This window comes from Lampetra planeri, chromosome 30 (genome assembly GCF_965212315.1).
Source record: "Lampetra planeri chromosome 30, kcLamPlan1.2.h2, whole genome shotgun sequence".
NCBI classification, from domain to species: domain Eukaryota; kingdom Metazoa; phylum Chordata; class Hyperoartia; order Petromyzontiformes; family Petromyzontidae; genus Lampetra; species Lampetra planeri.
In genome coordinates, this window is record NC_136136.1 from 781467 (window position 1) to 807393 (window position 25927).

The following is a 25927-nucleotide window of genomic DNA, read 5'->3' on the forward strand; positions in this document are numbered from 1 at the left end:
ATGCCGATGCCACACCGGCGTTTACTGCGGGCTTGCACGCGCACGCAATAAACCACTCGCTAGCCACCACGAGCGTAACGGCGCCTCCGTGCGGCGCGGGGCCGGCGGCGCGGGGCCGGCGGCGCGGGGCCGGCGGCGCGGGGCCGGCGGCGCGGGGCCGGCGGCGCGGGGCCGGCGGCGCGGGGCCGGCGGCGCGGGGCCGGCGGCGCGGGGCCGGCGGCGCGGGGCCGGCGGCGCGGGGCCGGCGGCGCGGGGCCGGCGGCGCGGGGCCGGCGGCGCGGGGCCGGCGGCGCGGGGCCGGCGGCGCGGGGCCGGCGGCGCGGGGCCGGCGGCGCGGGGCCGGCGGCGCGGGGCCGGCGGCGCGGGGCCGGCGGCGCGGGGCCGGCGGCGCGGGGCCGGCGGCGCGGGGCCGGCGGCGCGGGGCCGGCGGCGCGGGGCCGGCGGCGCGGGGCCGGCGGCGCGGGGCCGGCGGCGCGGGGCCGGCGGCGCGGGGCCGGCGGCGCGGGGCCGGCGGCGCGGGGCCGGCGGCGCGGGGCCGGCGGCGCGGGGCCGGCGGCGCGGGGCCGGCGGCGCGGGGCCGGCGGCATGCATCATTGGAGTTAATGTTCTGACATGAGCACCACACGGTTACTGTAACTAGGTCGACTCGGCCTCAAATGAGTGCACGGCGTGGCGAGTCAACAACATCAGCCCTGGGTAGACAAAGGCGGCTGGGCGAGATCCCGGCCGCCCATCCCCCGAGCTCTGGTGCCGCACCGCCCTTCATGCTGCGGCTGGCGAGTCGCATCGCGCCCTCGGCCTGGGAACGGCGACATTGAGGGGGGGGGCGCTCTCTGTCGTCACGTGCCACCTTGTGCGAGTTGGCGGCACGGCGGCAATTCCCGATAGATCGAGCCACAACTCCGTGGCTCTGGTCCGCGATATCCTGCCAGCGAGTCTCCGAATCGCATTCACTCCCTCTGGCCCTTCCGTTGACGTGATTATGAAATAAGGCTCGTCACCCGAAACGTTTCCGATTGTTTCCCCGCCACCCCTCCCTTTTTAAAGCCACGGGTGTATCGACGGATGTGGCGATTTTCGTTTTCGTCAAACCAAGGAGAGAGCTCTGTGGTTCGTCGTCGTCTTCTCTGCGGGGGAGGGGTGGCTGGGTCTCGCGTTACACATCTGGGGAATTCCTTCAAGCGACCATCAGTGACGTCACCTTCATTGACTTCACTGCGCCTGGCGGGGGAGGGGGCTGGGCGAGCAAACGACGCAGGTCGGAGCCGTAACTTCTACCGTGAGTGCGCTGCGTGTATATAACGACCTGCTCGTGCGCTGCGTGTTTATCACGACCTGCCCGTACTCGTGACTTGTACCGTGAGTTCGCTGCGTGTATATAACGACCTGCCCGTCCGCAAGGCACGACAGACGTTCGCTGCTCAACACCACCGAGGAATCCACGCACTCAAACAACAGCCACCACCACCACCAACCACCAGCAGGCCGGGCAGTATCTCCGGAGCGAATTGATTCGCTTCAACCCCTGCAGGCCACCGTCTCCTCTCCGAGTCGCGTCTTCGTCACCAGGTGAGTTACGCGGATTTAGCTGCAGGCTGTCGAGCACCGCAGGCTTCCTCATCGTGTAAGACGGACTGGTCGTCGTTCACAGAGAAGGCTGGTTATTGTTGACATACAGACTAGTTATTACTAACAAACTGGTTATTATTCGAATACAAGCTGCAGCATTGTGTGTGTGTGTTCACAATGGGGAGCGGTGGCGTAGGGCTTGTGTGCACTGCTTTGTGCACAAGGACCCCACGGGAGATTTGCGACCATGGCTAGCATCAGTGGCGAGTGATATCGGAACAGTCGTCTCCCCCTAGGTCGACTCGGCCTTAAATTAAACAAATGAGGACCGCCCTCTTTGTGTGCCATTTCGACCTTAATAGGTGCTTGCTAACATCACTTGCCCCATCAGTCTGTTGATGTTGTACCAGGCGTTTTCGCCTTTTGGCAAAACGCCTTTTGGCGTCCTCTGGTCTAACACGAGGCTCGAAATAAAGCTGTTTCTGGTGTGGACCAATCAGTTTCATAGACAATACATATATTATAAGAGTGTGTTTTTTGTTTGCATTCTGACCACAAGCATTGTGGTTAATGCAGATATGATTCCTTGTAAAAGGTTTCAGTTTGGTATTTTAACATCTTAGCACAGCTGTTTCGTTGCCAGAAAAAAGGGGAAAACCTATTCCCATATTTTGGTCCTGGCGAAGAAGGTCCCATGATGTAACAAGAAGATACTTCTTGTTTTCGAATTCGGTAACAAAAACACAAAAATCCCCTCTATCTCAAGAGCCGCAATGCCGCGTGAATACGAGAGACGGCGGTTCCTTGATGGGCAACGCCGCGAAGCGGCCCTTGACGAGCACCCCGCGTGGGGCTCCGACCCCGCGGGTGGGTTGGCGAAGGGGCCTCGCTCGGAGTCGGCGCGGCCCACGTGTCCCGTCTTGACCGTCCCCCGTCCCCGCTGCGTCTCCCGCAGCGCCATGAGCGCTATGCTCCCGCGGGGCGAGGACGACGTCCCCGACGGGCTGGGCGGCCGCCAGGTGTACACGCGCATCCGCGCCGACTGCCTGCGTCTGCGCCGCCACTTCACGGACGACCTCTTCCCGCCCGAGGCGGCGTCTCTGGGCTACGCGGAGCTCGGGGCCGGCTCCAAGCTCGCGCGCGCCGTCGTCTGGAGGAGGCCGCACGTGAGTGGCCACGCACCTGTACCACGCGTGTACACGCACCTGTACACACACCTGTACGTGCGTGTACACACACCTGTACATGCGTGTGTACACACCTGTACATGCGTGTACACACACCTGTACATGCGTGTGTACACACCTGTACATGCGTGTGTACACACCTGTACATGCGTGTGTACACACCTGTATATGCGGGTACACACACCTGTATATGCGTGTACACACACCTGTATATGCGGGTACACACACCTGGATTGGAGCATCGGACGTGATAGGGTCACATTTACGAGTGTTGGTGAGAAGTTTGGCAACGGCAATTTAGACCATCTGGAGTTTTGGCACGCAGTCAAGCTCACCGGAATCGATGCTGGTGAACTTCCAGATATCCAGACATGGGCCATGCTGTCTGCAATGTTACCAAACTTTTCTGATCTCGTCAAACATCACGCAAACTCAGGTCATCCTGATTGAAGATGTACTTTTTTTAGAACTGCTTTGTGTTTAGTTTATTGTCATTCTCCTGCAGCTCCGATGATCACGGTTGGCTACGTACGGTGCAAAAGAAATTGAACATGCATACAAACTGATGAGCAGATACATTTATGTGCGCACGTGCTTTGTGTTACGGGCATGGCTCTGGTGCGCTATAAAATGCTCACCTTGTCACTTACAGGAGATATGCAAGAACCCGGAGTTCATCGTTGACGATGCAAGCAGATTCGACCTTTGTCAAGGCGAAATTGGTAAGACTCCACAAACAATTGTTACGCGCACACGCACGTGACGTACTCTCCTACGTCTACAAACGCACGATGACAAAGTTCCGTAGCCTCATGGTCTGTGTGGCCAAGTGTTGTTTGGGAGCACCTATTAAGGATGGGAAACCAGCGTGAACACCCTGGTGTTGCCCACTCGGGTATCGACACAGACCGCCAAATGCCGGCACACATCACAGCCACTGGGCATAACCCTTCGTGCCTCGCAGCGCAGCGCCCGTGTCAGTTCCTGCTTCTTGTTGTGGTGATCTACTTGGTGATAAAGTACAAACACATCCCACACGCAGCCTGGACACAGACTGCTGGGGCAAGTGCCGTGACTGAGCACCCCTCTAAGGGCGCAACGACTCCATTCCGCCTTTTACGGCTCTCGAGTCGTAATGGTGACAGACGGAACTCGTTTAAGGGCTGAGTCGACCTAGGGGAGGCCCGGGACCAGTTCAGATATCCGTCACCGATGTCGGCTGTGAGCACGAATGGAACTGGCGGGTTGGTGGTGCAGTGTGCCGACCACGACATGACCGTGTCCCCACGGCGCACGCGGCCACACGGCGCACGCGGCCACACGGCGCACGCGGCCACACGGCGCACGCGGCCACACGGCGCACGCGGCCACACGGCGCACGCGGCCACACGGCGCACGCGGCCACACGGCGCACGCGGCCACACGGCGCACGCGGCCACACGGCGCACGCGGCCACACGGCGCACGCGGCCACACGGCGCACGCGGCCACACGGCGCACGCGGCCACACGGCGCACGCGGCCACACGGCGCACGCGGCCACACGGCGCACGCGGCCACACGGCGCACGCGGCCACACGGCGCACGCGGCCACACGGCGCACGCGGCCACACGGCGCACGCGGCCACACGGCGCACGCGGCCACACGGCGCACGCGGCCACACGGCGCACGCGGCCACACGGCGCACGCGGCCACACGGCGCACGCGGCCACACGGCGCACGCGGCCACACGGCGCACGCGGCCACACGGCGCACGCGGCCACACGGCGCACGCGGCCACACGGCGCACGCGGCCACACGGCGCACGCGGCCACACGGCGCACGCGGCCACACGGCGCACGCGGCCACACGGCGCACGCGGCCACACGGCGCACGCGGCCACACGGCGCACGCGGCCACACGGCGCACGCGGCCACACGGCGCACGCGGCCACACGGCGCACGCGGCCACACGGCGCACGCGGCCACACGGCGCACGCGGCCACACGGCGCACGCGGCCACACGGCGCACGCGGCCACACGGCGCACGCGGCACGCTCTGTCAATAGCTCTCCCAAGCCAGGATCTCACAACAATCTCGCTCTTGAGACCTAAGCAATCGTTTTCCATTCACCATTATTTGCGCACTGTGTCGTGTGTATACTGTTTATCTTAGCTATGGTTTAGGCGTAAAACGTGCTGCCCGGTTTCCTATCGATACCCCGGTGTGTGTATTTGCTCTGTATACGCTGATGGATGATTTGAGTCGTGATCCCTGCTACAAGTTGCTATGCGACCTCTGCCGTGAGTTAACCACCGCGTCAGCGTGCATCAGCTGCCGTGAAGTGGCTGTCATTAGAGAGCACGTGACACGATTGTTCTCAATAATAGGCGATTGTGTACCAGCGTCAATTACAGAAACGAGGAGTTGTCCTCAATTATCCTCGGATATGAGCAACGAGGCAGTGTCGCTTGCCTCCTGTTTGCGGCACAGAGTCAGTGGTGGAAATTCCACATTCCTATGTTGAGAGCAAGTCTGTTCCATAGGACAACCACTGTTGGCGTCCCCACTAAGTGGTAACAATTTTATCGACCCCGGGGATGGATGATAGTCCGAGTTCAAATCCTGGCCGTGGGCAACGAACGTGACGAGTGGTATCAGACCTCGGTGCGATCTTCCCCTGAGTCGATGCAGACGCAAGGCGAGCACCTGGTGCCGTGACGTGCACCGTGCCGGCCTTGATAGGCGCTCGCGAACAGCACTTGCCCCTAAAGTCTGTCGAGGCTACAGGGGGGTGGGGTGGTCTTTGTCTGTTGCTAACAATCCGGTTTTGCGAGGAGTGCATATCTCGCCCTCCATCTCCTCCAAGGCTTTCGCGAAATGTACGGTGAACTTATTTCGCGCCGTCCGTAGCCGACCGTGCTAATCGGAGGTGCGCGGGGTTGGGGGGGGGATCACAACAAACTGAACAACACAGAAAGAAGCCCTGCGAAGGGAACGCGTTTACAATCTGGATTGTAAAAGCGCAGAGCTCCAGTGGCTCCGCGGCATGGGAGGCTGCGAGCCGCACGCCGCCCACACTGCGAGCCGCGCAGCGCCACGCTGCTGCCCAACTCAACGCCCACGTGCAGCCCAGCATATCACACACACACACGCGCACACACGCGCGCGCACACACACACACACGCGCACACACACGCGCGCGCGCGCGCGCGCGCGCGCACACACACACACGTACCGACAAGCTCTTTGGCTCTCACGATGATACGCCAAACAGCCGCGTGTCACTTTGCCTCCAACTAAATCGCCCATTCCATCAAACCTCGAAATATGCGCCAGGCAGCACTTGGAGATGGGATGTAGCGACGTGTGTGTTGAACTTCTTTCTATCTCAGGGGGAAGGACAAGAAACGGAACTGGGGGTGGTGCTTCATCGAGCAGTGGATTGATCCTGGCTGTTGTCAAATATGATTTGAAATTGCAAATAATATAATTAAATAAGTGTTAGTGACTTGGCATTTACAGTACAAACACGTCTGGTGATGACGACGCATGTTTTGGGCCTCTGGAATGTGGTGAGCACGCAGCGTGTTGTCACGCGCTGTGACGGTGGTGGCTGTGGGTGGCTGTGTGTGGCTGTGGGTGGCTGTGGGTGGCTGTGTGTGGCTGTGGGTGTCGGTGTGTGGCTGTGGGTGGCTGTGTGTGGTTGTCGGTGTGTGGCTGTGTGTGGCTGTGGGTGGCTGTGGGTGGCTGTGTGTGGCTGTGGGTGTCGGTGTGTGGCTGTGGGTGGCTGTGGGTGGCTGTGGCGGTGGGTGTCGGTGTGTGGCTGTGTGTGGCTGTGGGTGGCTGTGTGTGGCTGTGGGTGGCTGTGGGTGGCTGTGTGTGGGTGTCGGTGTGTGGCTGTGGGTGGCTGTGTGTGGCTGTGTGTGGCTGTGGGTGGCTGTGTGTGGCTGTGGGTGGCTGTGGGTGGCTGTGTGTGGCTGTGGGTGTCGGTGTGTGGCTGTGGGTGGCTGTGGGTGGCTGTGGCGGTGGGTGTCGGTGTGTGGCTGTGTGTGGCTGTGGGTGGCTGTGTGTGGCTGTGGGTGGCTGTGGGTGGCTGTGTGTGGCTGTGGGTGGCTGTGGGTGGCTGTGTGTGGGTGTCGGTGTGTGGCTGTGGGTGGCTGTGTGTGGCTGTGGGTGGCTGTGTGTGGCTGTGTGTGGCTGTGGGTGGCTGTGGGTGTCGGTGTGCATCGCTCGAGTCGCGTTACGGCCCTTGAGGTGGGAGAGGTTCGCCAGTTCGATCCCAGTTGTAACAATGGCGCGGGAATCAATCGGTGCATCGTTGACGAAAGCCGCAACCGGTTATGGGTTCTGAAAACGGTTACCGGCTACCGTTTAATAATAATGATTGTAATGTTCTTTGGGTCTTTCGGTGAAGTCACGTAGATAGGTTCAAATAAAATAAACAAAGCTGCCGATGGGATTGCACGAGAGAACCCTGCGTGAGACTTGAGCCCGACGCACACCGCGGCTTTGTTCGGCGGGCGTTGGTGACGAAAGCCCTCAAGTGCTAATTACACATTGCGAAATTCTGTAAGGAAATGTCACGAGGCATCATCACACTCAAATTCCAAAGGGGTTCATGTTGTTGTGAATTCAATAGGGGCACCGGTGTATAAAGTTCCACCAGGTATGTCAGAAACGGAAAACAAACACGGACTTCTATTAATAGCAAGTACAACTGATGCGTGTGAGTTGTGTACGCATGCTTTTATAATGCCAATTAATTCAGACGTTTTAATTTATTTGGCTCAACCTTTTAGTTGGATAGATGTACCAAACGTAGGGCCGCGGATCATATGGCTACCTTCTCCGCATGCCTGCAGTTTCCCGCGCCAATGAATCTACGAAAAGTGTGCGCATTACAAGTTGGCAACTCTTCCATTTTAAAAATAGCCCACTGAGATAATAATGTCTCTGGCAAGAAAGTCCAGTGGCTCTGAACTCCTGCAGTGGAATTTTCCATTCTTTTGTCGCTGAGCATCGTCTCAGTTAAGGCGACAAAATCACTTCCGCTGTTAATATTGACGATGCCCACACTTTTATATTCCCAAGAAAGCCCCATTGAGTCTCCAGACTCGTGTGTTGTTCGAGGAGAGTCGTGCCCTTGTCACGTCATCGACAAATTCAGTGGGAGGAATCCAGATTATCCAGAGAGAAGCCACGTGTACAAGGAGGTAACATTCAAAGCGCCGCACAGATAGATCCGCTCCACCCCCACACGCGCTCTGCCGGCCGCCTCCATAGCGCCTGCTCCAACAGTAGGTTAAGGCTACACGGGGGACATTAATCTGTCTCTTTGTGTGTGCATGTGGATTGCTGCTTCATAGCGCCTGCTCCAACACTGTGTTAAGGCTACACAGGTGAGAACCTTCGTCTTTGTCTGCGTGCAGGGGATTGCTGGTTCTTGGCTGCGCTCGCGTCACTGACCCTGCACCCGCGCCTGCTGGAGAGGGTCTTGCCCAGCCAGCAGTCGTTCAGCGCCGTGGACGGCTACGCGGGCATCTTCCGATTTCGCGTAAGAAGCGTCGCGTAAGAAGCGTCGCGTAAGAAGCGTCGCGTAAGAAGCGTCGCGTAAGAAGCGTCGCGTAAGAAGCGTCGCGTAAGAAGCGTCGCGTAAGAAGCGTCGCGAGGTGCAGAGGTCGCGACGGCCGAGACCTTGAAGCAAGCGGCGCCACAAACCTTGCCCCTTGGCCACTTGGCCACTTCCTTTTGCTGTCTGGTTGCTCGCAGTACAGGTGGGTTGTACTGTTGTTGTTGTGGTAGTACAGGTGGGTTGTCCTGTTGTTGTTGTTGTGGTAGTACAGGTGGGTTGTCCTGTTGTTGTTGTTGTGGTAGTACAGGTGGGTTGTCCTGTTGTTGTTGTGGTAGTACAGGTGGGTTGTCCTGTTGTTGTTGTTGTGGTAGTACAGGTGGGTTGTCCTGTTGTTGTTGTTGTGGTAGTACAGGTGGGTTGTCCTGTTGTTGTTGTGGTAGTACAGGTGGGTTGTATTGTTGTTGTTGTTGTGGTAGTACAGGTGGGTTGTATTGTCGTTGTTGTTGTTGTTGTGGTAGTACAGGTGGGTTGTCCTGTTGTTGTTGTTGTGGTAGTACAGGTGGGTTGTCCTGTTGTTGTTGTTGTGGTAGTACAGGTGGGTTGTATTGTTGTTGTTGTTGTTGTGGTAGTACAGGTGGGTTGTATTGTTGTTGTTGTTGTTGTGGTAGTACAGGTGGGTTGTATTGTTGTTGTTGTTGTGGTAGTACAGGTGGGTTGTCCTGTTGTTGTTGTTGTGGTAGTACAGGTGGGTTGTCCTGTTGTTGTTGTTGTGGTAGTACAGGTGGGTTGTCCTGTTGTTGTTGTTGTGGTAGTACAGGTGGGTTGTCCTGTTGTTGTTGTTGTGGTAGTACAGGTGGGTTGTCCTGTTGTTGTTGTTGTGGTAGTACAGGTGGGTTGTCCTGTTGTTGTTGTGGTAGTACAGGTGGGTTGTATTGTTGTTGTTGTTGTGGTAGTACAGGTGGGTTGTATTGTTGTTGTTGTTGTTGTTGTTGTGGTAGTACAGGTGGGTTGTCCTGTTGTTGTTGTGGTAGTACAGGTGGGTTGTCCTGTTGTTGTTGTTGTGGTAGTACAGGTGGGTTGTCCTGTTGTTGTTGTGGTAGTACAGGTGGGTTGTATTGTTGTTGTTGTTGTTGTGGTAGTACAGGTGGGTTGTACTGTTGTTGTTGTTGTTGTGGTAGTACAGGTGGGTTGTCCTGTTGTTGTTGTGGTAGTACAGGTGGGTTGTACTGTTGTTGTTGTTGTGGTAGTACAGGTGGGTTTTACTGTTGTTGTTGTTGTTGTGGTAGTACAGGTGGATTGTACTGACTTGTTGTTGTTGTTGTGGTAGTTCTGGCAGTACGGCAAGTGGGTGGAGGTTGTGATTGACGACCGACTGCCGACAGTCAACGGGAAGCTGCTGTTCGTCCACTCGCAAACTTCCAACGAGTTCTGGAGCGCCCTGCTCGAGAAAGCCTACGCCAAGTAGGCACGCACGCACACACGCACTCGCTCAGAAATCGTTACCTCATTTGAGGCCGAGTCGACCTAGTGGAGGCGCTGGAACCGGCTTCAAATATTCCCCCCGCTGCTATTGGCTGCGAGCGGCAATCGAACTCGGGTCGCGGCCGGGTTCGTTCCACGTTGACCGCCCACCCCCCCGCCCCACCCCCCCAGGCTGTGCGGCTCCTACGAGGCGATGCGCGGGGGGATGCTGACCGAGGCCTTCATGGACTTCACGGGGGGCCTCACGGAGCGGCGGCGCGTCGGCCGCGAGGGGGAGGAGGACCGGCCGGACGGCGGCGTCGCCGCCTTCCACGGCCTGTGGGACTACATGCGCATGGCCCAGGAGGCCGGCTCCCTCATGGGGGCCTCCACCTACCACCCCGACGAGGCCCCCGGCCGCGGGAAGGGCCCGAGGGCCACGCCGGGGTTGTTGGGACGCGTACGGGGCCGCCGGTGGTTCGAGAAGGGCGCGCTCGGCGCGGGCAGCGGCCCGGCGGCGCTGGGCCTGTGCTGCGGCGGAGTGGCGGGCGGCCTGAGCTTCCCGAACCGGCCCGAGGTGGAGACGAAGGAGGGCATCGTGCTGGGACACGCCTACTCCGTGACGGGCGTCGAGAAGGTGCGCCGGGGGGTGTCCGCTGGTGCGCGTCTCTCCACGTTCAGTTTCGTTGGGTTCATTTGCAGCATTGGGATGTTTGGGCCGACAACCAGATGCGGTTGATTGAATGTTTCATTAATTGAATTTGGGCCCCAGACGCCCATGATTACATGACGTTCTCATTCATGGCTGCAAGAACAGAATGCCCTGTCCGATCACGTTGAATTGCGTTTGCCAACAGATTTGGTGACGGTGTTTATGGTCCTTGCCGGATTAAAGTAGCGGCGGGTGTTGTTCACACGCTGATACCGTTTGTTCGTTCACTTGGTCGGCTGTTTCAACTCTGACTTTCACCACACCATAACATATGGGTTTACCTAAGAAGTAATGTTTACTAGAATTATGATGATCGTGATTCCAATGATCATGTTGATGTTGGTGACTGTGACGACAACTGAAGATGATAATGATGATGGTGGTAATCATTATGATAACTACAATGATGATGATGATGAAGGGGACTGTCGACGATGGTAAATGATGGCGACAATGATAATAATGCTCATAACGATGTTCATTAGTATAATTACAATAATATAATTATGATGTGCTTAGGTCATTTACCGTGGCCAATCCGTGGAACTCGTCCGATTGAGAAACCCTTGGGGCTGCGTCGAGTGGTCAGGAGACTGGAGTGACAGGTGAGCCAATCCTCTCCACTGGTCCACGAAGGCCAAAGGCCCCAGCTGGAGCCGTAACAGGCCGTGGGGACGAGTGATGTTCGCGAGCACTTGTCAAGGCCGGCTCGGCACACGAGGGGCTGCGTGGCCAACGCCGTGCCCGGCGCCTCTGTCTACCCAGCGCTGATGTTTGCTTAGCACACCAGATACCCATTTAGTGCTGGGTTGACCTTGAGGAAGGCCAGGACTGGTTAATTTATTTGTCACCGGTTTGTAGCGGATCGCGTTAACTACTTCTCTACCTGTACCACAACAATAACAAAGACAAAGATCCCTCGTATCGCCTTAATAGACTGTTGGGGCAAGAGCTGTTAGCCAGTACCTAATGAAGGCCAGCTCGGCACACGAGGGGATGGGAGGCCAGAACCTCGCCCGGCCACCTTTATCTCTCTAGTGGCGATGTTGGCACACCGCACTGGGTACTCACTTGAGACTGAGTCGACCTAGGGGAGAACCAGGACCGGTACAGGTAATCGTAACTAGTGTTGGCTGTGAGCGAGAATCGAACTGTGGTCAACGGGTTCGTAGCACAGCACGCTAACTGCTTTGCCACCGCTCCCCATGCTGTACCACCACAATAGCACGTACACGCGCACACACGTACACACATGCACACGCGCATCACCCGCCCCGCACTGTCCGTGACGCCGCGTGCGCTCCTCTCCCCAGGGCCCCGCAGTGGAACGAGGTGGACCCACGCGTCGTGCGGCGCATGCGCAACGCTCTGGAGGATGGGGAATTCTGGTGATTATTCCAGCCTTACTAATTATCAATATTCTTTATACTTTGCAGGGACTTGATTTCACTCTTTTTAGTAATGTTTTGCATCACGTGGGAGGAAAAGAGAGAGACCCCTCTTGCATACGAGATGATAACACTTGCACAGACCAGTTCACGAACCTACTTGCTTTACTGCCGTCACTCGGTCGCCTTCCTCAGCGCTTGCTCACAGCACGCTCCATCGCAGCATCATCATCAAGCCATGATGCACTTGGGCACTTCTATAGCAATTCTCAAAGGAAATACGTTTCCGAACCGTTTTGTATTGTAGCAGACATTGCCGCACACATCTGGGCACAGACGATTGCTGCTCCTTCAAGTGTGAACTTGGGATGCTGACGTCGAATCAGATCGCAGACACAGGTCACGTGACCGCCCACGATTGCGTGCCCATCAATCTCACCTTTCCACGCACTCCGTTTTGAGCGTCTGTAACGGCCTCCTGCTTCTCGGCGTCGTCCCCGCCACAGGATGTTCATGGGCCACTTCCGCAAGAACTTCCACACGCTGGACATGTGCCACCTGACGGCCGACGACCTGGCCGAGGGCCAGCGCCACCGCTGGGCCGTCGCCACGCACGCCGGCGAGTGGAGGAGGGGCCACTCGGCCGGTGGCACCTGCCAGCACCAAGGTGCGGGCGCCTCGCGCGCAACCGCGGCTCACGGCACCGGCGCCGACGGTCTGTCCGGGGCTATACGGGGGGCCGCCTGGTGCACAGGAGGTCGTGGGTTTGACCCCGACCCTGACGCCTGCTGCTGTATATTTGGAGTTTTCGCGTCTCTGTCTCGCTCTCCTCGTGGGCACGTGGATTTTTCTCGGGGTCCTCTAGTTTTTGTTTCCCCTCCGGCGGTCATTACGGCTCTCACATTGCCGCGGCTGAATCTTACTCATTGTATTTATTATTTTTAATTATTTTATTTATTGTTGATGTTGTCACGTCACGAATGAACCGCAGCGCGGCGTTCCTCACGACGAGTAAGAAGCGCCCGTTTCGAGCAAGACGATCGCCTTTGTACGGCTGACGTTGACTTAGAGCAACAGTTGCAATTGCACGTCGAGGTTGTTAATGAGCCAGATAATTGCGTCAGGAGGACCAGGGTGGTGTATCGCTGTGACCATCCCTCCTTTGTATTTGAGAACCGGGCGTTGAGTCGTGTTCCATGCTCCTGTTCTGGGTGACTACCACAGTCCTTTAAAATGTTAATCTTCCATTTGTGCTTCATCATCATCGGCATCATCAAGTGTCTGCATCTCCCGCTGCCTCCGTTCGCTTCACCGGAGATCGGCAATAAATTACACGCAGCCGGCATTTGAACGAACGCTGAATGAATGAATCGACGAACGAATTAATTTAACGTGCAATTGACGTCGCGATGCCCGCAGACACGTACCGCACGAACCCGCAGTACCGCGTGCGGATCCTGGCCCGGGAAGGCGGGGAGGTGCTCCTGACCCTGCTACAAAAACCACGCGACCTGCAGCGCAACCGCCAACCGCTGCTCTCCATCGGCTTCCTCATCCACCAGGTACATAGCACCGCGCTGGCGGGATGTTGACTACCTCGCCTGGTATACAGGAGGCTGTGGGTTCGACCCTCACGCCAGCTGTATATTTGGAGTTTGCATGTTCTCCCCGTGGTCGTGTGGATTTTCTCTCCAGGTCCTCCGGTTTATCCCTCCATATTCATATTCAGAATCAACATCGCGCATTTAGAGTATTTGGCTGCTATACATTTCTACGCGACAAGCCACTTCATTGGGCTATCATTTGTGGCCAGGTCTCTTCTGAGAAAGAGCTACACGGCTCAGTGGGCCTCACCTGGTAAACACAAATTGTTTGTTTTGGGTCCCTCTGGCGCCCACAACGTTGGGCTTTGTGCTGCACTGCCCCCTGGTGGCCACACCAGAGCCTCGCAAAAGATCCCTCGAGATATTCACACCTCGAGCGCCTTAAGACGGACTTGGCTCGTAAAGCTCTGCAGGATCAAGTACCACTTTGTAGGAAGTGATCAACCCAACCCCTTGCCAACGTGGAATTTCCACCACTGACCCAGTGCCACCGGTGAAGATGTACACTGCCGCACGCTCGTTTGAATATAAAGGCACTGAATGTTTATTTTAATTGAATAAGTCTGCTAACGTGCATCTTTATCTACCGTTTGTTTCTGCAGATTCCAAAAGACGTGAGTACATGTACACCCTTCTCGCGTACTCTCACTGAAGACGATGTCTCGACCGTAGTTGCACAAAAGCGTCACTTTTCGTTCCTTGCACGATCGTGTGGACGACGCGCAATGACGCTGTGCGCTGTGGCCCTCTCGATGGTTTCCTCGCAAGAGCGTCGCGGGAACCAGCCCCTCCCACTTCAATACCTCAATTCACTTAGCCCGTGGCTTCGCTTCTCTTTGTGTCGTCGTTATGTGTTAAAGCCCAGCTGCCACAGCAGATATGACCCCTCTGAAGGGGCAGCATTGACTGGGTCGTGCCCCTCCCTCGCTCCCCCCTTTGGTGTTGGTCTTTGGTACCCCCCCCCCCCCCCACCTCTATAAACGAGGTCACGCTACAAGAGTGACCTTGATGGAGAACATTTTTTGCTTTACCCTTTCTGGCAATAACACAGGAGGTGTTAAGATGTTCAAACACCAAATAGACACACCTCTTGCAAGGCATCAAGTCTGCATTAATCACACACACTCGTGGTAAAACGTGCAAACACGCACGTGCTTTGATAATAATGTATGAAACTCATTGGCCTCCTTTATGGCCTTATCTGGTTTTAGACCAAAGGACGCCAATAGACGAACAGCACAAAAACAATGACAATATAAAATCATTGTGTATGTGACGTTGAACTTCTTCTCTCGCACCGCACATAGCCAACCGTGCTACTCGCAGGTGCGGGGGAAGGATGACAAACCAAACACAAAAAGCAGTTTGAAAGAAATGAGTGTTCAATCTAAACGATTTAAAAGTGCATATCTCCAACGGCATCCTTATATCGGAAGGAAGAGCATGCCAGACGGGCGCAGGAGCGTATCTGCAAGTGCGCAATGCGGCGACCGTCTTTGTTCGATGGCTTGCCATGCGGTGACCATCTTTGTCTGACGGTTCGCCAAAAGCCGCTGCAGCCTTGTGCACGTGGGCTTGACAGCGTCGGGTGAGCCTCGCTTGACGCTCGCCTCTTTCTGTCTGCCGCGTTCCAGTTGCGGGACGCCTCCTGGCTGCCGCAGGAGGCGCTGACGGCAGCGAGCTCCGTGGGGGGCACGGCGACGTGGAGCAACCTGCGCGAGGTCGGGGGTCGCTTCCGCCTGCCGTACGGCGACTACGTCGTCGTGCCGTGCACGTTCCAGCCGAATGAGGAGGCCGAGTTCATCCTCCGCATCTTCGCTCAGCGCGACGGCCTGCAATCCGAGTACGTCGAGGCAAACAAAGATTGCTCTACCACTGAGCAGTATGGATCTCTATCTGAAGCGACCTGGCCACAAATGATAGCTCAACGAAGCGGCTTGTCATGTGGAAATGTTTCGCAGCCAAATACTCTAAACGCAAGTTTTAAAATGTGGAGGGTAAAAACTGGAGGACCTAGAGAAAAATCCACGTGGCCACGGGGAGAACATGCAAACTCCACATTTACAGGCATTAAGGTTGGGGACTAACCCACGACCTCCTGTATACCAGACGATCCACCGTATAGCCTTGAACAGACTGTTGGGGAAAGTGCTGTTAGCGAGCATCTGTGAAGGCCGGTAAATCCTTAATATTAATGTGTCAATATCACTACTTATTATATTTTATCTGGGTGAAAAGTCAAACACTTTGTATTATTGTAATTAATGTAGATTCAGTTTCAATTGCAGTTAATCTTATTTAAATCACTTTGCTTTTACTCAACTGTGCACTGAACATTAAACACGAGTACTTTCTGATTACAAAAGTTAAATATTAATTTCCACCCTCTCGTGTTGTTTATTTATTTCATAATTCAGGGAAATGGGAAGAGAAAGCAACGCCACTGTCCAGGTAAGAATCTCACATTTTTTCTATTCTCGCCAGTTCCTTGGCCTCGTGGGCCCTTGACGTCGTTTGGGCCTCGTGGGCCCTCGGGGTCGTTGAGGTCGTTTGGGCCCTCGAGGCGTGACTGCTCATGAGATGCTGTGATTTCCTGTACTTGATCAGACTGGGTAGCTTTGCTTCTACTTATCTTCTTTCCAGGACTACCTTCTTCATTGCATGCTCATTGTGTAGAAATGTTAACAATTCTCCGGAAGGCTTTTCTTTTGAAGGCCTTGATTTGAGTATCATTACGATTGTTATTATTATTTTTAAGTTTACCTTTAAAGGGTTTTCTTTAAGTCTTTTACATGCATCTTTAATATTAACGTATCCATGTGATTAGCATGGTTGGTTATGTACAGTGCGAAGGAAGTTCTACATGCATACACGTGTGTCACTGCAACCTATACAAATTGACTTCAACATTTTTGTACTACAAATATGATTTACAATAAATGTTATACCACTGTTTATCAACCACGTCATACGCAAAGTACGTATTATTCCAGACATTAGAAAAAAGGCTCGTGGATTTTCACGGATTGCATACGAATGATGTTATCGGTCATGCCACGGGTTAAATGAATGCCCTCGAGAAATGCTTTTTGCTCTGAAAGTGATCACACACCGGGTTCGCATCGACACGTTTCTCGCCAAGTATTTTTCGGTGTAATGTAACCGGTGGCCCCGTTGCTCCCTCTGGTCACGCAGCCTCGCTCGGTCCCCAAGGCGCCGGAGCCCGTGGAGGACGCCACGCGGAGGTGGTGCCGAGACATCTTCCAGAAGTACACGGCCCCCAACGTGAGTCACGCATGGACACAAACAACAATGGCAGCAGCAGCAGCAGCCACCGTTCGCCACTAAGTGGCAGTGACGTCACCACGGCACCTGTGCCAGGCCAGGTGCACTCCGAGGCCACGTGAAGCGTCAAAGGCTCGCAGGCAGAAAGTCACGGGACAGACCCAGCGGGTGCCACGGGTTGACCGACTGAGACGACTGGCAGATGTGCCACCTGTGCCCTCTTCTGCCAACTTGCTGTGCTTTAGCCACCAGGCGCTCCACTCGTTGTTGTGAGCGTCGCTCCACTGCCCTCCGTTGTTGTTGGAGGGCGACCGCTTCCAACTGCCCGGTAGCGTCCTTCACGAGCCTCCTGCACAAACACACACATGCACGTACCACCTGTGTTTAGCAAACAGAAAAAAAATGTACAGTCAGAACCAGTATTTTATCAACTGTACTAATAATACTAATAATACACCACTTGTAATGATAAACGAAACGCTCCCCTCTTCTGGCACTATGAGATGATACCTCGTGGTTGTTTCCAACCTCAGAGGTGGCCACCATATGGTGCTCATTGTCTATTCTTTTTAAAGTAACTTGAAACCTCAGTCCCTGGTCTCATTAGGTGACTGCAGTGAGCCATCTTGCCATGGGGCTAGAAGACAGGTGAGGGACATGTTGCTGAATCTCTCCGCTGTTATATTTGTGTCCACGCAGAAAGGAATAATGGACCCCTTCGTCCTGCAGAATCTACTGACCAAGCTAGTTTCTACCCGTAAGTAAATATAGTTATCATCATGATTTACATCGTCACTATTATCATCATTGCCATCCGTGTAATAATGATTATTACCATAACCATTATTTTCATAACCATCATCACCATTACAGTCATCACTATCATTGTCATCACCATCATCACTATCAGTTTCATAATCACCATCATTATCATCATCATCATCAAATACAACTTATTATAAATACTACTACATTACCTTCAATATCTCAGTGTCCTCATCATCACCGTCATCTCGCCATTGGGAATTCATTCGCTGTCATAATGTCTATAAACAAAATCATTAACAGCCCTTTGTCAATCCACCCATTGGAGGTCGATTGACAATCCTTCACCGCACTTCTCAGTGCGGGTCATTACTCCGGATCGGTGCACATGATGTCAGCCCTGGCCTGGTTTCTAGAGCGGTGTGCTAACCACTGCCCCGCTGCTCCACCAGTTTCACGGCTCGCGAGGGCTGGCTGTGTTGTTTTAGAGGAGTTCTTTTCGTCCGGTTATTAATCCGTTAATGTGCTCATCGCCGTAGGAGCGGAGCTGGGAACGACATCCTTCAGCCTGGAGGGCAGCCGTCGCATCGTGGGACTCAAGGGCGTATCCTCTTTACGCGTTCGCCTTGTCTCTGTCTGTCTGCAATGTGGGGTCGCAGTAGCTCTCGTTAAGACGATCCAAATATGAACTCAACTGTTGTGCGAAGTTGTGTTGCTGTTCAGTTGGAAACATTTTTCAAAGGGTTATTCCCAAAAATTTGGAGACACAATTCAGAGCTGAAAGGACAATCTAGAAACACTTTTGCAAATGCACTTTACCCTGACAGCTCCCTGTCGGCTTCCATACTGCAAATTAAATTCTTGAGAAGACGAACACACATCATAGAGAGTTACACAATCCATGCGTATGTACGATTTGTCTTTGTTGTTTCCCATTTGTGCTGTCCAGTCTGGAACAAAAACTCTGAGTGGCCTCTCAGGAATCATTCGCAGAGAACAGGTCGTTGTGTGTTGCCGTTCTAGCACAAATTCCAAATGATAAAAATGAAACCAGCCACAGCGTGCCCTTGCATGCCCTTCCTCAAACGAACATCGGGCGGAATTCAACTCCTTTGCAGCCTCACCAGTCGGCGCCAACTTTACTGGTGTTGGCTGATTAACGATGATTACAGCTGATAATAATGATGATGATGATTACGACGATGGAGATTACAAGATAATAACAATGCCGGCGATTGTGATGGCAACAATATTAACGGTGACGGTGGCGACGGTGGCGGCCGTGGGCAGAATTTAGAACTCCGGGTCCCGTGCGTGGCACACTCTGTGACACGCTCGCGGGAAGGGTGAAACAATCAACAATGCGGATAGACAGCCTACTTGCTCCACTGCCGCCTACAGGCAGCGCCGCGTTGCTCCGCAGGGCGGTTGTTTCACACACACACAGCACTCACACAAACACAGCACTCACAGCACTCACACACACAGCACACACACAGCACTCACACACAGCACTCATACACAGCACACACACAGCACACACACACGGCACTCACACACAGCACTCACACACACACATACACGCAGCTGTCCCTGCCGCACTCCCTGGCTACCCTGCAGGTGTGCACCACCACTGTAGGTGTGCACCACCATTGCAGGTGTGCACCACCACCGCCGGAATCGGTTCATCTTGTGTTATTAGTTTCACCTTGACCCGCTGACCCTCGCCCCGCTCAGCACAATGGGCAGCTTGGGCTCCAGGAGTTCACCGCCTTCTGGACCAAGCTGAAGGACTGGACCGTAAGTCACTCGCCGTGCTCCCCACGGCACGCGCGTCGGCCTTGGCAGCATCGGTGACCGGTCGGTACGCGTACGGTTCATAATCGTGGTGATTGTGACGATCTTGATTTTATAAAGCGCCTTTCATGTCGAAATATCTCAAAGCGCTGGATGTAATAGTTTAGATAAAATCCAATCAAACTACAGTTAAATAATAGTACAACAATGGAAACTCTACTCACAATATTGATGCAATGAAGAATAAACCACGCTAGAAGCCAATAATAACAATGATCGCACTCGCAGCACATGTAACGTCCAATCACGACAAGTCGCAGAAAGCCAGTGATAAACAGTCGGTCTCCAAGCTGGATTTAAAGGTGCTAGGCACAGAGCTGCAACCCCTGATGTAGGGATGATATACAAGAGGTTATGGGTTAGATCCTGACGCCTGTATATTTGGAGTTGGCATGCGTCTCTCCCTGTGGTCATGTGGATTTTCTCCAGGTTCTTTGGTTTTTCCCTCCACATTTAAAAAACACGCGTTTAGAGTATTTGGCTGCTATAATTTCTACATGATAAGCCACTTCGTTGAGCTATCATTTGTGGCCAGGTCGCTTCTGAAAAAGAACTACTCAGTGGGCCTTGCCTGATAAAATAAAAAGTTTATTTTATTACAGTTTTTAGTTTAGTTTTTACCTCTATGATGGGTTTTAAGAATATCCCGCATGTTGTTATGCACCATGTCCGACGTTTCGCTTGGGAGCTTCTTCAGTTCCTCAAGGAGAGCCGTGAATGTTCGCTCGCAGATGTGGCGTTTTTTTTTATTGTCCGCCGTTTTCTTTGCTCCTGCGCACAGAACATCTTCGTGCAGTCATCCCAGGAGGTGCACGGCTCGCTGAGCCCCACGGAACTGAGCTCGGCCCTGCAAGCACTCGGTGAGCAACCGATGTGGTCGCAGTCTCACACGCCGAGTGCCATTTGTTACAAGTAGCTGCATAGTTGTTTTAATTGACGTCTTGCCTGGTTGTTTAGCTGTCGTGCTGCCTCGTTTATATAATTACATGCTGCCTGGTCGATCACTTGAGATGTTGCCTGGATGAGCCAGTTACCGTTCGCCAGGTTGTTTAGTCACCGTGTTGCCTGGCTGCTAAGCTGCCCTGTGTGGAGTCGACTCATCGCCCGGTTTGCCCGCTTGCGCGCGGTGCGGAGTGCAGGTCGTGCGCCCTCGTCCGAGTCGGTGCGCGCCATCACCGCACGCTACGCGGACGCACGCGGCCGCGTTGGCTTCGAGGAGTACGTGTGCTGCCTGTCCACCCTGACTGCTACTTCAGGTGAGCCTCACCCCACTCACTCACCGCTGACTCACTCGACACTCACTCACTCGATGCTCACGGTGTGTTTATAACATTTCCCGAATTTCATAATGTGCAACGCCTCTAAACCCTTGCCATGCAACACGCTCGCTGCCGTCGTATCAGCGCGTCCACACAGCCCCTGTACACGCTCCCCACCCAGCCCCTGTACACGCTGCCCACACAGCCCCTGTACACGCTGCCCACACAGCCCCTGTACACGCTGCCCACACAGCCCCTGTACACGCTGCCCACACAGCCCCTGTACACGCTCCCCACCCAGCCCCTGAACACGCTGCCCACCCAGCCCCCCACCCAGCCCCTGTACACGCTGCCCACACAGCCCCTGTACACGCTGCCCACACAGCCCCTGTACACGCTGCCCACACAGCCCCTGTACACGCTGCCCACGCAGCCCCTGTACACGCTCCCCACCCAGCCCCTGAACACGCTGCCCACCCAGCCCCCCACCCAGCCCCTGTACACGCTGCCCACACAGCCCCTGTACACGCTGCCCACCCAGCCCCTGTACATGCTGCCCACACAGCCCCTTTACACGCTGCCCACGCGCAGCAGAGCGAGTCGGCTCCACGGGTCTCGCGCCAGGCGAGCCGACCCTGACGCTCGCGGCGTCTTCGCTCTCCCCGCCGCAGATGCGTTCGGCGCCTTCTACTCGAGCGGCAAGGCGACGGCGAACGGCGTGCTGCTCTCCGAGACGGAGGTGAGACGCCGCTAATGACCCGCAACGCCTCGCTGGCCCGTCAAGGGGTGGAGACGCCGCCAGGTGACGCCGCTCATCGTCCTCACAGCAGCGGCGGCCACGGCGACTTTTGGCTGTTGGCTATCGAACAAGGGGGGGGGGGGGTCACTGCATCATCGCGCGCTTTCAGATGCACTTCTGCGGCCGTCTGGAACGCTCTTCCTTCCACTGGAACTATGCACTTCTAAATCATCCAGATTGAAAACTCATTTCTTAAAAACAGTTTTTTGTTGCTTAGTTTGTGATTAGCACGGTTGACTATGTATGGTGCAAACGAAGTTCAATATACATACGCAAGTGCTATGCACGCGCACAAAGGCAAATATCCCGAGTATAGCCTTTAACAGACTGTTAGGGCAAGTGCTGTTAGAGAGCACCTATGGAGGCCGGCACGGCCCACGAGGGGTTGGGTGGATAACCCCACGCCCGGCCGTCTTTGTCTCCCTAGTGACGATGTTTACACACTGAACCAGGTTCTCTTTATGAGTCTGAGTCGACCTCGGGGAGGCCCAGGACCGGTTCAGATATAATCGTCACCGGTGCCAGTGGGAATCGAACTCTGGTGGCCGGGTTCGTAGCGCAGCACGCTCACCGCTCCCCCACCGCTCCCCCAGTCCCTCGAGAGGCACAGAGATGGGGTTGGGATGGAGGGGAGCGAGAGGGAGATCGGGGCGTTTGTAGCAAGGCTCTGACATCGCCCTCTGCCGGCAGACTCCGCGCGTCTGTAAAACGGTCGCGCCTTCTGGATGTTTACAGGACTCGCCTCCGAAGCCGTATGCGGCTCTTCAGAGACCGCTTCGTGACGTCGTTCACTAAGGACCACCGTCTCGGATTCACATGGCATTGAGGCTCTTGACATTGAGTTTTGTTTTTTTACCAAACTCGAAAAACAAGTCTCCTTGTTGTGTTGGTTGCCGACCCCTGGCCATGCGCTCTAAGAATGTCGGGCTGTCTAGAGCTCCCTCTAGTGGAGGCAGTATCACCTCGTTTTTTTACTTTATTTTACCAGGTAAGGCCCACTGAGCTTTCAAGCTCTTTTGCAGAAGCGACCTGGCCACAAATGATAGCTCAACGAAGTGGCTTATCGCGTGGAAATGTATAGCAGCCAAATACTCTAAACGCGTGTTTCTGATTATGGATGGAAAAACCGGAGGACTCAGAGAAAATCCACACGACCACGGGGAGAGAGAGACGCAAACTCCAAATATACAGCAGCAGTATCAGGCGTCTGGGTCGGAATCGAACCCACGACCTCCTGTATAGCAGGCGAGGCAGTTAACATCTAGCCATCGTGATGATGATGAGAGAGACACGCAAACTCCAAATATACAGCAGCAGGCATCAGGGTCGGAATCGAACCCACGACCTCCTGTATAGCAGGCGAGGCAGTTAACATCTCCTAGCCACCGCGGCGTCCCAGCGGTACAAGCGAGGCTGCACCTCTTCACCTTTTTGCCATCCTCATAACATCAGTGGTATCACCATTGCGTAATACATCGCCAACTTTAGCGGGTGCCCTTCCACGCAGAGATTTCAGGACTTTCCGCCAACTTGGCTTTGACTTTCGCTGCTCGTGGCACAGAGGGAGGGGCTGAACATGGGCTGGGTGGGGGAATGGCTGTGCCTGTGCCCAACAAAAGCCTCTGAGCCACTGCATCCGCCACTAAGCCGGTTCGCAAAAGCCTCATTATTCACATCACACCCCTGGCCGCACAGCGGGGGGCCCTCCTTGCCAAAGATTCGCAGCCAGGACCACTCTCCCCACCCCCCCCCGGGCCGCCCTGCCAAGCTGCTGCTACTGCTGCTGCACGAGCACATTGCCACGCCACCTTTGTAAACGTGGACGGCTGAAAAAACTCCCCTTGGCTGTCATTTTTTTTAGAGCAAAGCTCCGCGCTCCAGCATCGTCGTGTCCGTGCAGCTCGCCGGTGACTTGGCTGCAACGTCCAACTGGTGACGTGGTGTGAGGGAGCATCGTAGCCCCCCCCCCCCCCGGGGTTATCGTGCAGGCGGCCCCGGCACTTGCCTTGACCTGCCAGGGGCTGGATTGGTGCCAATGCAGCCCCCCCCCACCGCAGCCGCCGATCCCCAAAGACAAAGATCCCCCGTGTAGCCTTACCAACACTGTTGGGGCAAGTGGTGTAAACGAGTAGCACTGAAAGCTCCGAGGAAGGCCGGCACGGTGGCACACGAGGGGGTGGGTGGTCAGGCCCACGCCCGGCCGCCTTTGTCTCCCCGGCGGCGAGTGTTTACACACCGCACCAGGTACAGTACTCATTTCAGGCTGAGTCGACTTAGGGGAGGCGCAGGACCGGTTCAGATAATCGTCACCGGTGTTGGCCGTGAGCAGGAATCGAACTCGGCTGGCCGGGTTTGTAGCGCGGCGTGGCGCTAACCGCGACTGCGCTACCGCTCCCACCCCGCCGGCTGGCCTGCCAGGGACGTGCCGCGATGAGATCAGCACTTGGCGTGCACGGAGTGAGTCGGATGGCAGTAGCGCCCGACCCTGAGGGATGGTGACGACTTGGGGACGCCGTTCTCAAAGCCCGTCCTGAAACGATGATATGTTAAGACCCCCCAAGCTTGGGATACCCTCCTGAGCCGCTGGCGTGAATGCATGGGAATTGTTGAGCTGGAAACACGCAGGTAACCTTGGCGGAGCTTGAATGAGCGTGTTTTTAGCGGTGGGCAAAAGGGGCCCTGTTAATGTGGCAGGATTAGTCCCACGGTGATGATGATGATGATGTCATCACATTCCAGTGCTATTCTGTTCTTGCCAATGCAGCAGTGTTCACGAGTTGCTCAGTGGCAGGTCTGCGTGCCGCGACGAGAGGGCTTCAGCAGAGTTTGTGTTTCTGATGTTCTTCCTTTGAAGGAGTGCAGGCTACAGCGATGTCACTACGTGGCCTGTAGTTTGGATCGCATGGCCACAATCGCACTACCCCGTGGCTTGTCTTTAATGCATCTCAATGTGTCTCAATGTATCTCCATGGGTTGACTTTATGGTAAACCCACAATCGCACCATTCACGAAGGGGATGTGCACGCATCGGCCTGTTGATGTCCTCATGCGGTTGATGGCTCCACCGGTGTTTTCGAGGAGGAGTGTCAAAGACAGGAGGTGCGGTGGTGTTCGGGATCTCGAATGACATCTTTATTCTGGATGTCCGCTCTGTTCACCAGAGTTCTTCCAGATCCTGCCTCGCATGGCACCGTGCTCTGCCGACTTTAGAGTAAGACACATTTTTAACGCAATGCCTCCTTCTGATACATTTTTGTTTGTTTATTTCACAGCTTCTAAGGCTGATGCTGTGCTGCTAAGAAGAGGCGCTGACGTGTGGGGAAGACGCGCGGAGAATCCGGGGTTCTGTGGGTCGGTGGGAAGATGTGGGTTTTTTTTATTAACGAGATGGTGAGGATAATGTGAACGCAGGCGCGAATCACTCGCGTTGAAACACGCATACTCAGATCGCTACTGCTGCGCTAGCTGGTCAATTTAAAACTTCAGGAATATTTTTTTTACGTGAATTATATATTTATTGCTCACGCCTTGCACCGATTGTGCGTGATCATCACAATAGGGCACCTGCGTGTTTAGATTTTTAAAGTAAAACTGGATTGTTTCTGATCACGGCATGATCTAAACAAAGTTAACTTATTTTCTTAAATTCACATCAACTGGTGGTGTCATTATTTATAATTTTTACTCTTATGTATTTTATATTTGCAATATATTTATAAATGTTCGAGATTCATGTTGGAGGTTGCATGCAATCGCAAGTTGGATCCAGAACGTGGTTTTGTGATTAAACGTTACTACTTTTAAACACTTTCCTGTATGAATGTAAATAAACTAAGGAATCGACATTTTTGTGTTGAGGTTCTTCTTCTTCCCGCACGCCTCTGATAGACTGAGATGGCTGCAGGGGGCACCACGCAAAGCAGACGACGATTTCCCGTGTGGCCTCAATGAGAAGGCTGGCACTGTGGCACACGAGGGGGTGGGTCACCTGCACCATGCTCGGCGGCCTTTGTCTCTCGAGTCGCGATGTTTACACCAGGTATTCATTTGAGACTGAGTTGACCTAGGTGAGGTCCAGGAACGGTTCAAATAATCGTCACTAATGTTGGCCGCGAGTTGGAATCGAACTCGGGACGTCGGGTTAACGTTAGCGCAAAGATCCCCCCGTATAGCCTTAACATACTTTTGGGGCAAGGGCTTGTTGAAGGCCGCCTCGGCACGAGTTGACACACGCGCACACAAACACTGCAACGTCGTCATCAGCAGCAGCCCTGTTCAATCTACTGCTGAATGGAGGCCTCACCGAGCCGCATGCACACGGCCAATAATCCCTGCACGGAAGAGCACGTGCATACCGGGCCGGGTTCACTGCGTTCCAGAGCCTCGCATTGACCCCCCCCCCCCCCAATAAAAAGAGGAACTTCTCTAGAATGGTCGAAACGAGTTACTTTAGCACGCTGGAGTGCCATTGGGGGTCATTGTAGCCAT

At 54.9% G+C, this 25927-nt stretch overlaps 1 protein-coding gene across 2 annotated transcripts; it reads left to right on the plus strand.

Moving 5' to 3' along the window:
• The first annotated feature begins 1095 nt into the window (after positions 1 to 1095).
• On the plus strand, positions 1096 to 25284 carry LOC144728764 (calpain-9-like). 2 transcript variants are annotated; one of them, XM_078608398.1, is made up of 21 exons: positions 1096 to 1569; positions 2525 to 2735; positions 3409 to 3478; positions 8167 to 8291; positions 9637 to 9770; positions 9963 to 10407; positions 11002 to 11087; positions 11796 to 11870; positions 12377 to 12537; positions 13290 to 13432; positions 14077 to 14088; positions 15109 to 15317; positions 15892 to 15925; positions 16670 to 16759; positions 17459 to 17516; positions 18064 to 18128; positions 19262 to 19324; positions 20163 to 20241; positions 20521 to 20637; positions 21312 to 21379; positions 24712 to 25284. In XM_078608398.1, the coding sequence occupies exons 2-21, from the start codon at positions 2529 to 2531 to the stop codon at positions 24736 to 24738; spliced, it is 2268 nt and encodes a 755-aa protein (XP_078464524.1). In that variant the 5' UTR covers positions 1096 to 1569; positions 2525 to 2528; the 3' UTR covers positions 24739 to 25284. The 2 variants fall into 2 exon arrangements, with proteins under 2 accessions (XP_078464524.1, XP_078464525.1); XM_078608399.1 differs by lacking the exon at positions 14077 to 14088 and having other exon boundaries at positions 1097 to 1569.
• The last annotated feature ends 643 nt before the right edge of the window (positions 25285 to 25927 follow it).